A 15,708-nucleotide genomic window follows, 5' to 3' on the forward strand; every position below is an offset into this window, starting at 1 on the left:
TTCCGTATTTTTCAAGTCCGCTATATATCCGAAAAAAACCTCGCCATTTAAAACTCCGAGACGTTATCCTGAAACCCACATCCTTTTTTCATAAAAGTTTGATCAACTATTTAGAGCTTGCATTTGAGTACTGCCATTATCAACTGCCCATCTACCAAATGGGTTTTGATACTATAATTGACACTCGCCCTGGCATTTTTTATCATATGATTAATTTAAAATTAATGAATGCTAGCTCCACCTCACTCATGGACTTTCTAGTTGAATATTGTTTTTCTATATTGTTAATTATCATAAAACAGAATGTATGGATGTTATTTTCACTGCCAAAGTTTTCTAGCTGCACTTGTCACACATACAAGAGATTTTTAATTGTTTAAAGGAAAATGTTGAAAAACTAACATACATAAAGTTCTTGCTTATAATTAATCTGATATGCACTTAAGTTTTTTATATTGTTATGACTGAGTCGACTTTTTCCCACATAAATAAAAGAAACCAAATACTCCTCTATCTGAGAGTACTTTTTAAGACAATTTCATCACTATACTACAAAACAAGCTGCTAACTTCATATTAAATTTAGGAATGCGAATTAGGTGTCTAAGCAGATCCTCAAGCTCAATTAAATTCTGGAAAGCCATTCCTAACCATAGTTTGGACAGAACAGAAGGAGGTATAGACTCAAAGGGAAGAACACCATCCCTCAATTACTGCGGGAAATGATAGAATGGTGGCATGTGACAGTTTAGGTAGGAAGACCATACAGCACACACTGTAAAAATAATGGGTTATAATGTCCTGTCATTACCGAGATGATTCGAGGTGACCAGATATATACCCGTGATGTAACGGTATAAATCTATACAGGTTGTGCAAATACCATCGATACAGATGACACCTTATTCCGCCCTCAACAGAAGGTTTGCGTCTCGTGTTAAAAAAGGACAAAAGAAAACGGAGCACCCCATTTTCTCTTTTCCTCTGGTTTCTTTTCCACTCTTCCCTTCTCTATCTCTCTCCCCTCCTTCCTTCACTCTGATTCAGTGTGTGAGAGAGATGGCCGTCTGGTTCTGCGTAGGGTTTTCTAAGCCGTGAGACAGAAAGAGAGTGTGAGAGGGAGAGAGGGAGGGAGGGAGAGAGAGAGGTGAATCGTCCTCCAAGATGGCGACACGGGGGAAACCTAACGCCATCGGTCTGGTCATCACTTTTTCCGCTGCTGCTGCTGTGAAGTAACACGAGTAATACTATATGGAGTAATAAGATCAAGTGCATGAAATAAATTATCCCACACTAATTCCTTTTGATCCTTCAGGAAATATAATTTGAACCTATCTAGCTTGTTGGTTAAGTTCGTAGGTTCAAATAATCTCTGAAACTGTTATTTCTTTTTCCATCAAGCTAAATGGGGCACAAACGCACAGTAGTACTCAATATTTTAATTTGCGCCATATATTGCCTGCATCAAAAAGAAAATTTAGTTCAGTCATGCTCTGTGTAGTCGTTATTAGTTTCTGAAGTTTTGTCCTTTGCTTCTGTTGCTGACAGAAAATGTCCCATCATATTCCTTGTTATTTAGATGTGAGATAATCCATAAGGGCTTGTTCATTTGTGCCTGAGTCTTTGTATTGGTTCTGTATAGCGTCAGTTTACATTTTTTCACGGCGGAGCTTCCACTGGCTCATTTATTGAAAAACTGCTGCCATACCCTGTGTTTCATGGAAAGAGGTTGCTGTTGTTAGAATTATTGTTGAAGGTCTGAAACCTGAACTGAGTTGAGGTTCTGAAACCCTCACTCGGGGGAGAACGACGATTTTAGAACCCTATTCATTGAAAGAGAAAATTGCCTGAGCATGTGTGGACAGTAACGTAGTAAAGGAAGAAATGGCAGTTTTGGTAATTTGTTAAAAAAAATATCTTTCATAGTTTTTTTATTTTTTTCAATTTTCATTTTTGTCTTTACAAAACAGTTTTATTTTTCAGTGTGAACTAAATTTATTTTAGTCATTAACCATACTGGCACACAAAAATTAGTTTAACAATATATAACCAGGAGGCCTTCATTGAGGCTTTGTTTCAGCAACCCTCAATCAAAGGTTTGGGATTCCATGAATGATCTTGAATTTGGTCACGTGCACTAGTATGGCACATAATACCAAATGGGGTTCATTGAGGCTTTGTTTTAGAAACCCTCGATCAAAGCAGAATGATCTTGAATTTGGTTCTTTTTTTTTCAGATTTTCCAATGTAAAGTAGATAACAAAGGCACGCTCCAAAATCCAAGCGACACACATCATCAAAACCTTCTTAATTTAGTACGTGATCATCCTTGTTAAATATCACTAAGTTGACAAGACACCATTAATTTTCAACCAACCAAAAGGAGCATTCCTTGTTGCATGATTAAAGATGAACATACTTCTAAGTCCAAGCGTTCCCTAGGGTTTATTAACTAGAGCAGCGGTGGAATCAGAAATTTCTGACTAAATGGCAATAATAATTTAAATTTTATACATTTGAAGATAATAGACCAAATCATGATATAATCAGCAACAACGTTATCAGTTCCAAGAGTATCGCTGGAGGGAGTAACGTCCATACAGCTGGCGTAGATCATGCTGGAGGAAATAACGTCTACACCACCAAAATCATAGCTGGATGAAGTAATGCTCAGGCCAACAATATGAGATCCAAGATTATAGCTAAAAGAGATTATGATAATAACATTCTAGAATGGCAACTGTCTCAGAAAAGGGAAAAACGCAGGATCTTGTAAGTCAATCAAATCCGAAGATATGTGGGATTGATGAATGTGTGAATTGAGTATAAATGAAATCTCTCCTCTTGTTAAAAGGAACAAGAGAGAGACCTTTCTTATCATGGACGTAGACTAACAAGTCGAACCACGTTAAAACACTGTCATCTCCTTCGTTACTCGTTTTCTTATCTTTCGCGTAATGTTTTCTATGGTATGAGAGCCATTGTTGATCAATTTGGGCTGAATCGATCGAGGGAGACCAAGTTATTGTGAAACCGGGAGCCACGTGTGAGGAACAAGAAATTGCAGGTGACAGTGGGCCAAATCCCTCACACGTTTCATCCCTAGTGATCGGTTGAAGCTGAAATTTGGGGCGTCCACTCCTCACTAGGATTACGTGCTGTTGTCCAATTTTCATCAGAATCGGAGCTGGCATTGAATTTCTAAAATTCTGCGAGTCAGGCAGTCCTGAACAGCGTCTGAAGCATAAGATAGCCTGTGTTTTTGTTTGCCGTCTCCCCTGTCCTGTCTAAATCTATCGGCGTTGTCTCCATCAGAGCTTTTTCACCACAAGTTTGGACGTTCACAATCGCATCTCAACCACTAACACCTAACAGCAACTCTTATAGTACGGATGCGGCATCAACAAAATCTCGATCGGACTCCATGAATCTGCCATTTTCAGGTCTAACCTCTTCCATCATACCTACTCCAACAAGTCTCCAGCATTTCCTGTCTATAAAATTGTCTTCGGACAACTCTTTACTTTGGGAATCCCAATTTATTCCTATGCTCAAAAGTTATAATATGATGGGATATATTGATGGGTCGTTCAAGTATCCATACGAGTTTTTGCCTAGTGAAGATGGCAAAGGGACTATTTTAAATCCAGCCTTTCTAGAATGACATCGAGGTGACCAACTTCTACTAACTTGGATCAAAATAAACTATCCGTTCACTCAGAGTATCATGGGAATGATCAATTGAGAGTTGGAAATGGTGCTGGTCTTCAAATCAAGAATGTTGGTAATGTTTCTCTCTGTAGCTCAAATTCAAAATTTCTCATAAATAATGTGCTGCATGTTCATATTATGATGTTGTTTTTAAATTTGATGCAAATTGTTGCTATGTTAAGAATCAGACAACAAGGTAGAAACTTCTGGAGGGAGCAAATAAAAGAGGCTTATATCAGCTAAAGTTAGAATAATATGCAGCTCGTCAGAAAAACAACACTTATTAAAGAAGGATTCTCAGTTGATGATTGGCATAATCAAATGGGACATCCTGATTTTAGAACTATGATGCATGTTTTCAATAAATTTGCTTTACTTATTGACAACAAGTCTTATAATAAGATATGTGATACATGTCAAAGAGGGAAAAGTCATGCTCTTCCTTTTGCTCAAACACAACATAAGATTGATGCTCCACTTGATTTAATTTTTACTGATGTTTGGGGACCATCAACCACTCCATCGTAGCATGGTTATAGTTATTGTGTTAATTTTTTGGATGCATTCTTTCGTTTTCTTGGATATACATTATTAAAAATAAATGAGATGTTCTTTCCGTCTTTAAAACTTTTCAAGTTATGGTAGAACGACAATTTGATTGAAAAATCAAGGCATTTCAAAGCAACTAGGAAGGAGAATGTCAAATTGTCTCTACCTATCTCAAACAAATTGGTATTGTTCACGGAGTTGCTTGTTCTCATGCGCACCAGCAAAATGGCAGCATAGAAAGCAAACACAAGCAAATAGTTGACATTAGATTAACTCTTCTCACACATGCCATCTTACCCTACAAATATTGAGATTTTGCTTTTAGAACTATTGCCTTCTTTGTCAATAGAATGCCAACACGAGTTCTTAAAATGCAGTCACTATATCACGTTTTGTTCAAAAGCTCTTGGGATTATAAATTTTTAAAGGTTTTTGGATGTGTCGGCTATCCATGTCTACGTGATTTCAACTCTCACAAATTGTAGTTTTGCAGCAAGCAACATGTTTTTCTTGGTTACAGCAGCATGCACAAAGGATACATTTGCTTCGATCAAGATACGAGCAAACTTCTTATCGTTAGATGTGGTATTTGATGAAGGTGTATATCCCTTCAAAGCCTCGGCATCAATAGCCCCACCCTCACCAAATAAACCTGTACGCACCGTTCCCTTAATCATAACCCTGCGTTCCCAAAACCTACCACAAAATCATGCCCCATCCCAAATTGTGCCACATCCACCTCTCACACCCGATCTCTCAACCCATCCAACCTCCCCTATTCCTTCCCCTTCTCCCACCATCTCTCCTATCCAGGATACACAACCTGAACCTACAACATTCCCCATCTCTCCACCACCTCCAACACTTTCAAACCCACATAGATCCCATTCCAAGCTCACTAGGTCTCAAACCGGCTCTCTCAAGCCTAAAACCTACACCGTTTCCAAATATCATCTCCCTGAAATTCATCTCACCCATCTTAACCTTGAAGCTGAACCCCATACCATGTCCCAAGCCTTGAAACATACTCAGTGGGTTCATGCTCTGAAAGCTGAACTTGCAGCTCTCAACAACAATCGTACATGGACTCTTGTCCACCGCCTCTCTCTGCTAATATTGTTGCTTCAAAATGGGTTTTTTGTATCAAAAGGAAAGCTGATGGTACACTTGAACACTGCAAACCTTGCTTAGTTGCCAAGAGCTATACTCAAGAACACAGTATTGACTACTTTGAAACCTTTAGCCCAGTAGTCAAACATACCTCTATACTCGTTCTTCTCATGATTGCCATCACCTCTAATTGGACTATTTGCCAATTTGATATTCACAATGCTTTCCTTCATGGTGTTCTCACTAAAAAGTTGTATATGGCACAGCCCTTGGGTTTTATTGATGACCGCTTTCCACATCAAGTCTGCTAGTTGCATAAAAAAACCTCCTCGTGCTTGGTTTCATTGGCTTACCACCTTCTTGGTCTAACTGGGTTTTGTTGGTTCTAAGGTGAATCCCTTGCTCTTCATGCAGCCGCAGCAAGGACCACAATTATATATTCTGATATATGTTGACGACATCATTATTACAGGCAATCATGATACTATGATTCAGTCTCTTATCCATAACCTTGATCAGAAATTTGGCATCAAAGACCTCGGTCTCCTACATTATTTTCTAGGCATTCAAGCAACATTCTCGCCTAAAGGTCTCTTTCTATCTCAAGAAAAATATATGCTTGACCTTCTCCAAAAAGCAAATATAGTTGATGCCAAACCAATCCCAACACCCATGTCGACCACCATTAAGCTGTCCAAAGATGCAGGGGAGATTTTACCAGATCCCAAACCTTATCGACAAGTCGTTGGAGCCCTCCAATATCTTACACTTACACGGCTGGATATCTCTTTTTTTGTTAATAAAGTTTGTCAATATATGCAGCGTCCTACCACTGTTCACCTGACTGCGGTCAAATGCTTTTTACGTTATGTTAAGGCAACACTCTCTTGTGGTCTTCTTTTATAACCAGCCAGCAATTTTCAGGTTGATGCTTTCACAGATGCCGACTGGGCCAAAAGTATTGATGATCGAAAGTCCACTAGATCAGCTGGCTGATCCTATCTGAAAACTTTTTTTTTATTATTTCTGAGCATACTAAGTCCTCCTGAGCAGCAACTTGTGTCTTACATCTTTAAGAGAAGATGTATTACAGTATGTAACAAAAAAAAAAAGCTGCTTCAAGGAGGAAGGAAACAAAAAACAAAAAGAAGCAATACTACAATATGAAAAAAAACAAGGCATTACCCAGTTCTGCTTACTCCATGTGCTGTGGGCCAGGGAGGGAGGGAGCGAGCAAGAGAGAGGGCGCGAGGGAGAGGGTGAGGTCGGCAATGGCGTGTGTGTGGGCGAGAGAGAGAGGTTGGGGCCGGCTCTGACCTGCATTGTGGGCCAGAGAGGGAGGGAGTGAACGAGTGAGAGGGTGGGGCCGGCAAGGTAGGTAGGGCCAGAGAGAGGGCGGGAGAGAATGGGTCGGGGCAAACTAAAATTTTTTGATTTTTCAAATGTAATTATTTTTTCCATGTGCTGGGTAGGGCCATGGCCCAGGCGGGCCCCCTCCCTCTGCCTCTGGTTCTAGTTCGTAGAACGTATCAAATCAAGTGAGGAGGAGAGCAGGTGTATCAAATGACTCATCTACATGTCCTGTAGAAGGGTGGCAACCCAGATAGGTATGTAGAATCCTCGTCCTCCCGGTCTGATTTTTTTAACTTCATTTCATAAGCTTCGTTAGCTACTTGAGAAATTTATCTACTCAAAGGAAATCTAAGCTTCAATCATCTCCTAGGGGAAAAATGAAAAATATCACACTAATGGAGGAAATATAATGTGATCAAGGCACCCAAGTTTGTCAAATTTGGTGGGTGCACTGTGATAAAATACAATATAAAACAAAGGCAGACCACCACATACGAAGTGCTGAGTTGATGAGATCCTGCATGTAGATAGCAGACGTTTCATCCATCTCGAATCTATGGATGATGAGGCTCTCATGTTGCCTAACATCAGCTCACCCATTAGTCAAACAAAGAGAGAGAGAGACTGAATCAAATGGAGATGAAGAAATCCTCGACAAAGCAGTAGGTGAGCAAAGGCTTTAGATGACATCAGCTGAGTGCGCCTCAAAGACAACCAGCAGAAGTAGATGGAGCAGGGGGAAACCGACGGAGATTTGGGGGTGGATGGAGATGCAGGAAGTTGACAGAGATTTGGGGGCAGAGAGCGAAGAGGAGATGGGAAAGGGAATCTGGCTGGGGAAAGTAGGGGCAAGGGGCAACCTTTATCGATGCAAGAAGAATCATCATTATCGACATCATGGCAGCAAATCAGTAAAGGTGTCTATATCGACGGCATGGAAACACGATCAGTAGTAATCAGATAAGTACTGACAGCCACGATAGCCATCAGCAAAAATCTGAATCCCTACTTATGTCCCTAACGTGACGGGTCTGGAGGGATGCCAGAGACATTCAAATTAATACAGATGGCTCTCTCATCCATTAGCACATGTCTAGTCAGTAAATACGAAGCTTTTCTAACGACCTCTTCTAGTCATCGGTAAAAATCTGCTTTACTATCTTATTGTCTCCTCAGTGAAATATAACTTTTGCTGACGGTTTATCTTCTTATTGTCAGTAAAAGTTGAATCTTTTGTTGTGCACACTCACTATCTTTTCTCTCTATCTATGTCCTCCCTTTCTCTATTAAATTTTTGGAGGATTGTGCTGCTTATTGAAATGACTGTAGATCAACTTAAATTAGACCTATTTCCTGATACTAGTTTAACAATAAAAATAAGGGGCAGCATAGGAGCAAATTAAGTGGTGGCGTAATGGTTTTATTGGAGTTCTTTTTCTTTTTGCAAAAGAGTTTTCTATGACCCAAGGCATGCCTTTTATGTTGATAGCTTATCAACTTAAAATTGTATTATTTTGCTCAATATTAACGAAACTGAATGAGGCCTTTTGGGGATTCGAGCACAAGATGTTGGAAGGGATGTCTATCCATGAGAAGCCTGACTGGGAAATTAGACACCCTTGCTGCATGCATTCGTAGTTGGAAGCCTGTCAAATCTATATCAATATTTGGCTGTGACTTTGATAAATGTGATGCATGAGAATTGATCTAATTTTTTGTGGGCAGTTTCAACTTTTAAGAGAAACTGTTTATACATAGCAAAGTGGAATATCAAGAACCATTTCCTAGTTAGCAAAGAATCGCCATACCACCTTATGGAGTTGTCCTCAAATCCGCTTCTCCTTTGTATAAACATTAGAGTGAATGTTAAAGCTTGCATCTGAACCCCGATTAATCATACATGAGTGCCAATGCGTGCCGCTAAAAATTCTTAACTGTGTTGTGACTGAATGATTACAAACTTGGTTTTGTCAAAAACTCAATTTAAATAAAAATGATATTTCCAAAATGGAGTGAATAGTTATAAATGAGAAGTAATTAAACCAAAAATATAGTTTTTATTTTTCTATTGTTGTGTTCACATTATCTGCCATTTTCTGGATTGACCATTGCTCTCTAGTGGCTTGTAAGTTTACGACATATTCTAAATATTTATTGTGTTTGGTTTTGGGTAAATTTCTGTTTGAGATGAAAACTAAACCTAAATGCAAGAAGTGGAAGGGTTAGAACACTTGATTTCACTTTCAGCATACATGCATTGAGGCTGAGAAGTTATGTTTTGGCGCCAGAGCCCTAAATTGTTGGTCCTAGACCCAAATGACCAAAATACCCTTATAATTAAAAAAAAGACCGATCAATATGGGCAGAAATGAAATGATGGGGATGATTATTTTACAAAATAACTAAAAATACCATCTTCCATTCATCAACTTGGCAACTGTCGTATTTCTTTATGGTGGCAGTCTTGCATGTACTGTTTCTAATATCAGTATGAATGTGTTATTGGAGAGAGAGAGAGTTGCGTAGAAGTGTAAACTCATTTGATCTAATACTCAAGATAGTAGTCCTTTTTATTTTCTTTGACAGTGAAAGTAACATGTTGCGACTAGTTGAAAATCCGACTTTTTTAGTATTTAAAGTAAATATAACAGTGTGTTCATATCCTGAGAGACATGAGTGCCAGCTTCAAGGTCCAAAGCATGGCTAGTTCTGCCTGGGTTACATAAAGTTCAATCCAACATTGAAAAGGAAATAGAAAAAGATCTATCACCAACAAAAAAGAAAAATGTTCTGAACAATCAAGCAAATTATTATTGACCTGAAGATGACCTCAACATAAAAGAGAAGTACCCAAGCCCAATGAACAACATAGAGAAGTTTTAAAAAATCTTGAACTAGTTCAAGAGCTCTTTTGCCTGCAGTTACCTTGTCCCTTTGAGGGATACGTACATCACTAAAACATTTGAAACTGTTAAAAATTCTCATGAAAACTCTGTTAACGCACAAGCTGCTGGTAGTTACAGCTGTCCACCGCATGAGGATCTTGTTGCCAATTCAACAAATGAAGAAGATCATGACAAATCCAGCAAAATGGCAACTATACCAGCCAGATTGGACGAAATCAATCAAAATCACAAGGTAATTGAAGGAAATCATGAAGATCGTGACAAATCCAGCAAAAAGGTAACTATATCTGTTAAAACTGAGGAAATCTATCAAGATCACAGAAGCACGAATCCAGGCAAGAAAAGTGGCAACGAATTATCATCAAGAGTAAAGGAAAGTAGTAACATCCCTTTATCAAAAGAAAAAAAAGGATTATGGAAACAAGAAAATCAAGGAAGGATTGCTTTAAATCTGTAATCAATCCTTTCTACAATTATGTATAAAGTCTCATATCAAGGGAACCTCATATCATCGCCTAAAGTGATGTGAGAGATAGTGGACGTAGGAATTTATTCCGAACCACTTAAAAATCTTAGTATTGCATCTGTTTCTTTATGGTATCAGAGCCATCTCCGTAAGGACTTTCGTCGTATCCATGGCTTCCAGTGCATCCTCCTCGACCGGAACTTCTCCCTCGTTTGTCATGGCAGCTAAGTATCCATATCCTTCCAACGTTAATGTTGCGAATTTTGTTTCTATCAAACTCTCCCACAAGAATTACTTGCTTTGGAAGACCCAAATGCTTGGACTCATTGAAAGCCAAGACATGCTGGGATTTATAGAAGGACAAATCTTCATACCGACCTCCACCATTGAAATTGTTGAAAATGGTGAGGCCCGTTCTATTCCAAATCCAGAATTTCTAGCCTGGAAAAAATCTGACCGACTCCTCAGAGGATGGATCACTGGATCGCTCTCTAAAGAAGTGTTGGGTTTAGTGGTCGGGCTCCAAACTTCTTCCGAAGTCTGGATTGCTCTTTTAAAGGTCTTTGCTAGAGAATCCAAAGACCGAGAATTTTTGTTAACCAGAAAATTGCAGACGTTTCAAAAGCAAGAAAAAACTGTTACTGAGTATGTCACAGGTTTCAAAACCATATGTGATGAATTGGCAGCCATTGGGAAACCTCTATCAGATCAGGATAAAGTTTATTGGCTCATAAATGGGCTTGGATCAGGTTATGAATCGTTCATGACGTCGATACTTCGGCCTCCTATTCCTGCATACATTGATGTTGTCTCTTTGCTTGAAAGCCATGACAACATGAAAAACATCCATGGGTTTCAACTTAATCATAACGCTGCGTTCATAAGCCAGCAAGTTCCAGCTCCACCATCCTACTCTCACAACTACAGAGGACGTGCGCAGTATACCAGGAAAAACAGCAACCCTCGCTTCAACTCGCGAGGACGTGGTTTCCCTCCTGCCTCTCAATCTCGTTTCACCAATACTCCAACCAATGCCGATCGGAGTACCACTCAGCCTTCAATGAAAACAGCATGTCAAATTTGTGGTTTGAGTAATCACACGGCCTTCAAATGCTACCACAGATTCAATCAGGCGTATCAACCCAAAGATCTTCCACAAATCTTTTATGCTGTTCAAGTTGCCGACCCTAATAATACAGACTGGTATCCAGACACTGGCGCAACTTCTCATGTTACAGATGATCCAGGTACTCTCAAGCATCTTTTTAAATATCATGGAACTGATTCAGTTATGGTTGGAAATGGGCAGCATTTACCAATAACTCATGTTGGATCTACTAACCTTGATCTTGGAAATACGACTCTTCCTCTTGATAATGTGCTGGTTGTTCCTGCTATAAAGAAAAATCTTATTTCCGTGAGCCAGCTTACATCATCTATGCCATACGTTTTTGAATTTACATCTGATTCTTTTGTGATTAAGGACAAGGAAACCCACCAGACGATTGCCAAGGGAGCAAGAAAGGGAGATTTGTATACGCTCAAGACCAGACCTAAGGGAGTATTTTTTTCTGATCGGTTCAGGATAGCAACCTCCGAGATTTGGCACAGTCGGCTCGGGCATCCATCAGCTAAGATCATTGACTTTTTGTCATCTAAGGGTAGAATAAATTTAGTAGCAAAAATGTCTATGTTTTCCATTTGCCAAAGTTGTCAATTGGGCAAAGCAACACGCTTGCCGTTTCTTCCATTAGATGATGAATTTTATGAATCTTTTGAAAAAATTCATTGTGATCTTTGGGGACCGGCACCAGTTGATTCATGTCAAAAGTTTCGATATTATGCGCTCTTTGTTGATCATCATTCCCGCTACTCTTGGATCTACCCATTGAAGGCTAAGTCTGATTTTTTTGCAAAGTTTATGGAGTTTCATAAGATGATAAGTACACAATTTGGAAGATCTGTTAAAACCTTTCAAAGTGATGAAGGCGGCGAATTTAATAGCAATATTTTTCTCTCTTACCTAAGAGAATGTGGAATCAAACATCTCAAGGCCTGTCCTAAAACACCGGAACAGAATGGGTTAGTGGAACGAAAACACAGGTCAGTTACTGAACTTGGATTAACTCTATTGTTTCATAGTAATGTTCCCGCTAAACATTGGGTAGAAGCCTTTACTACTGCTGTGTGGCTCATAAACCGGCTGCCAACGTCCACGCTCCAAATGCTAAGTCCATATGAAAGATTTCTTGATAAACCTCCCGACTATTCTTGCCTAAGGACCTTTGGGTGTAGATGTTTTCCCTACATCAAGAGCTACAACAAACATAAGTTTGAACCCAAATCCTTACCTTGTGTCTTCATAGGATATAGTGACCAACACAAAGGATATCGCTGCCTTTATCCCTTGACAAACCGGGTATATATTTCAAGACACATAGTGTTTGATGAAAAATGTTTTCCCTTCAAGGAAGGATCGGCTAGCACACACCTGAATTACAATTTTGCTCATGATCTAGTATCTTTCTCTCCGGTCGCCATTCAACCTAATCAGCCAGCTCTCATCGAAGTGAACCCTCATGACGTTGCCAGACTCCATAATAGTGAACCAGATCCCTCTCTTTGTACCTCTAATACACCATCAACACCTAGCTCACCATCTTCTTTTTCACCATCGCCACCTAGCTCGCCACCTCTCCCCTCACCATTGCTACCTAGCTCGCCACTTCTTCCCTCACCATCACCTCCGAGTTCTTCTTCTCCCATTCCATCTCATGCCTTACCCAATACCATGACCAGACCATCTCACCCTATGGTCACACGCTCTCAACATGGTATTGTCAAACCCAATCCCAAATACATATTAACCACCATTGCTCCCGCTGAACCTAAAAACTTTTCAACTGCTCTCAAACATCCCGGCTGGAGGCATGCTATGGAAGATGAAATGGCAGCTTTGATTGCAAATGATACTTGGACCTTGGTACCTCGTGATCCCTCCATGCATATCATTGGCAGTCGATGGGTTTATAAAACCAAATTGAATAGTGAAGGACAGATTGACAGACTTAAGGCAAGACTGGTGGCACAAGGCTATACTCAAATTGAAGGTGTGGATTTTCTTGAAACCTTCTCACCAGTTGTTAAACCAGCAACTATTCGGATCATTCTTTCTGTTGCTCTTATGAATGGCTGGTCTCTTAAACAACTTGATGTCAAAAATGCCTTTTTACATGGATATTTGACTGAAACTGTTTTCATTGAGCAACCTCCAGGTTTCAAAGATGCACAATTCCCTCAACATGTCTGCAAATTGAATCGTGCTCTATATGGTCTCAAACAGGCCCCACGAGCGTGGTATGATCGCTTTGCTCAATTTTTATTCTCTCACAATTTTCAAGCTAGTTCTGCAGATCCATCGTTATTTGTGAGACTCCAACAATCTACTGTTACCATCCTTCTCTTATATGTGGATGATATCATTCTCACTGGCAGCAGTCCAACTTTTCTTGCCTCCTTTCAAGCTGAAGTATCTCGTACCTTTGCTATGACTGATCTTGGTGACTTACATTACTTTCTAGGCATTCAAGTCCAACACACTGTTTTCGGCCTGTTTCTCAATCAGCAACGCTATGCTATGGACATCCTAGAACGTGCTTAGATGCAATCATGCCGCTCAATTGTTACGCCGATAGTTACCAATGTCTGTACCAACAACACTGTAGAAGAAGAAGCATATCCCAATGCTACGATGTATCGCTGTCTTGTCGGAGCTCTGCAATATCTTACTTTCACTCGACCAGACATCACTTATGCTGTTAACTATCTGTCACAGTTTATGCATGCTCCTTCCTTGCACCATTTTCACTTGCTGAAACGTATTCTTCGCTATATTCAGGGCACTATTTCTCCTGGAATGCAATTTTTTAAGCCTAACAAATTATCAATCCGCGCTTATTCTGATGCAGATTGGGCTGGCTGCCCCTCCACTCGTCGTTCTACTACTGGCTACTGCACGTTTCTAGGCCCCAATTGCATTTCTTGGGCATCAAAAAAGCAACAAAGTGTTGCGTGAACCTCTTGTGAAGCCGAATACCGTGCCCTTGCAATGGCTGCAGCAGAGCTCACTTGGATAACATTTATTCTTAGAGATCTTGGACTGTTTCTTTCTCAACCCCCTTTGTTATTATGTGACAATGTTTCTGCCCTGCAATCCACCATCAAAACGGCACATCACTCCCGGATCAAGCATATTGAACTTGATTTTCATTTCGTTCGAGAAAAGGTGGCTCTTGGATCCTTATTTACTCAATATATTTCGTCCACTCATCAGCTAGCTGATATGTTTACAAAGCCTCTTCCTCATTCTCGGTTGACAGCTCTAAGTCACAATCTCGGTCTCCGTTACAATCTACGCTCGAGATTGAAGGGGGATGTTAACGCACAAGCTGCTGGTAGTTACAGCTATCCACCGCATGAGGATCTTGTTGCCAATTCAACAAATGAAGAAGATCATGACAAATCCAGCAAAACGGCAACTATACCAGCCAGATTGGACGAAATCAATCAAAATCACAAGGTAATTGAAGGAAATCATGAAGATCCTGACAAATCCAGCAAAAAGGCAACTATATCTGTTAAAACTGAGGAAATCTATCAAGATCACAGAAGCACGAATCCAGGCAAGAAAAGTGGCAACGAATTATCATCAAGAGTAAAGGAAAGTAGTAACGTCCCTTTATCAAAAGAAAAAGAAAGGATTATGGAAACAAGAAAATCAAGGAAGGATTGCTTTAAATCTGTAATCAATCCTTTCTACAATTATGTATAAAGTCTCATATCAAGGGAACCTCATATCATCGCCTAAAGTGGTGTGAGAGATAGTGGACGTAGGAATTTATTCCGAACCACTTAAAAATCTTAGTATTGCATCTGTTTCTTTAAACTCTAAGGCAGCATTGCTATTGGTTTCAAAAACAATGCTGATATTGGCATCATCGCGTTCGTAGATGTAGAGGAGGTAGCAAGGCATAGTCAGAAAAGGGCAGATCTCTTTAGTATATCTAGCAAACTTGGCTCTCTCTTCCAGAAACTAAGAAGGTAAGAATATTACATTAATTGGTGCATTTCGTATTTTGTACCACCCACAGAGAAGAAGAAAATTTCTGTTGACTGCTGGAATCATTATTTCATGGAATGCAGACACAATTCAGGTCTTCCAGCATGTGTATGCTTGGAAACTCACAGAGCGAAAAGATAATTCCTGCTGCTGGGAATAAATTAACTTGTAATAAAGAAGTTTGCTTAGTAATTTTATTTATTTTTCTTTTTCTTTTTTTTTTGGAGTTTTATTGGGAGGAAACCACCTGCCTGAGTGACTTTCTTGGCTGGCCGAGGACATAAAATTCCCCCAAGTCCAATATTCAAGTACTGCTCCTATGGTCTTGATATGCAATGGCTGTTCTGATTGTCTCGCTGTAGAATGATATGGAACTGCCATTGACATACTTGAAAATTAGTGTACCATTTTTCATTTTCCCGAAAAGGGTGCTCGAGCTAAGGGACCATGCTGGGCTTGGGTCTATAGTACCAGTTCGTTCATTTCATTGCCCTT

At 39.7% G+C, this 15,708-nt stretch overlaps 1 protein-coding gene across 1 annotated transcript; it reads left to right on the top strand.

The window, feature by feature from the left end:
• Positions 1-13,755: 13,755 nt before the first annotated feature.
• LOC116254437 (uncharacterized mitochondrial protein AtMg00810-like) lies at positions 13,756-14,169 on the top strand. The gene has a single exon (XM_031629830.1). It carries the CDS (start codon positions 13,756-13,758, stop codon positions 14,167-14,169), a length of 414 nt encoding a protein of 137 aa, XP_031485690.1.
• Positions 14,170-15,708: the final 1,539 nt, after the last annotated feature.

Source organism: Nymphaea colorata, chromosome 5 (assembly GCF_008831285.2).
Source record: "Nymphaea colorata isolate Beijing-Zhang1983 chromosome 5, ASM883128v2, whole genome shotgun sequence".
Classification (NCBI taxonomy): domain Eukaryota; kingdom Viridiplantae; phylum Streptophyta; class Magnoliopsida; order Nymphaeales; family Nymphaeaceae; genus Nymphaea; species Nymphaea colorata.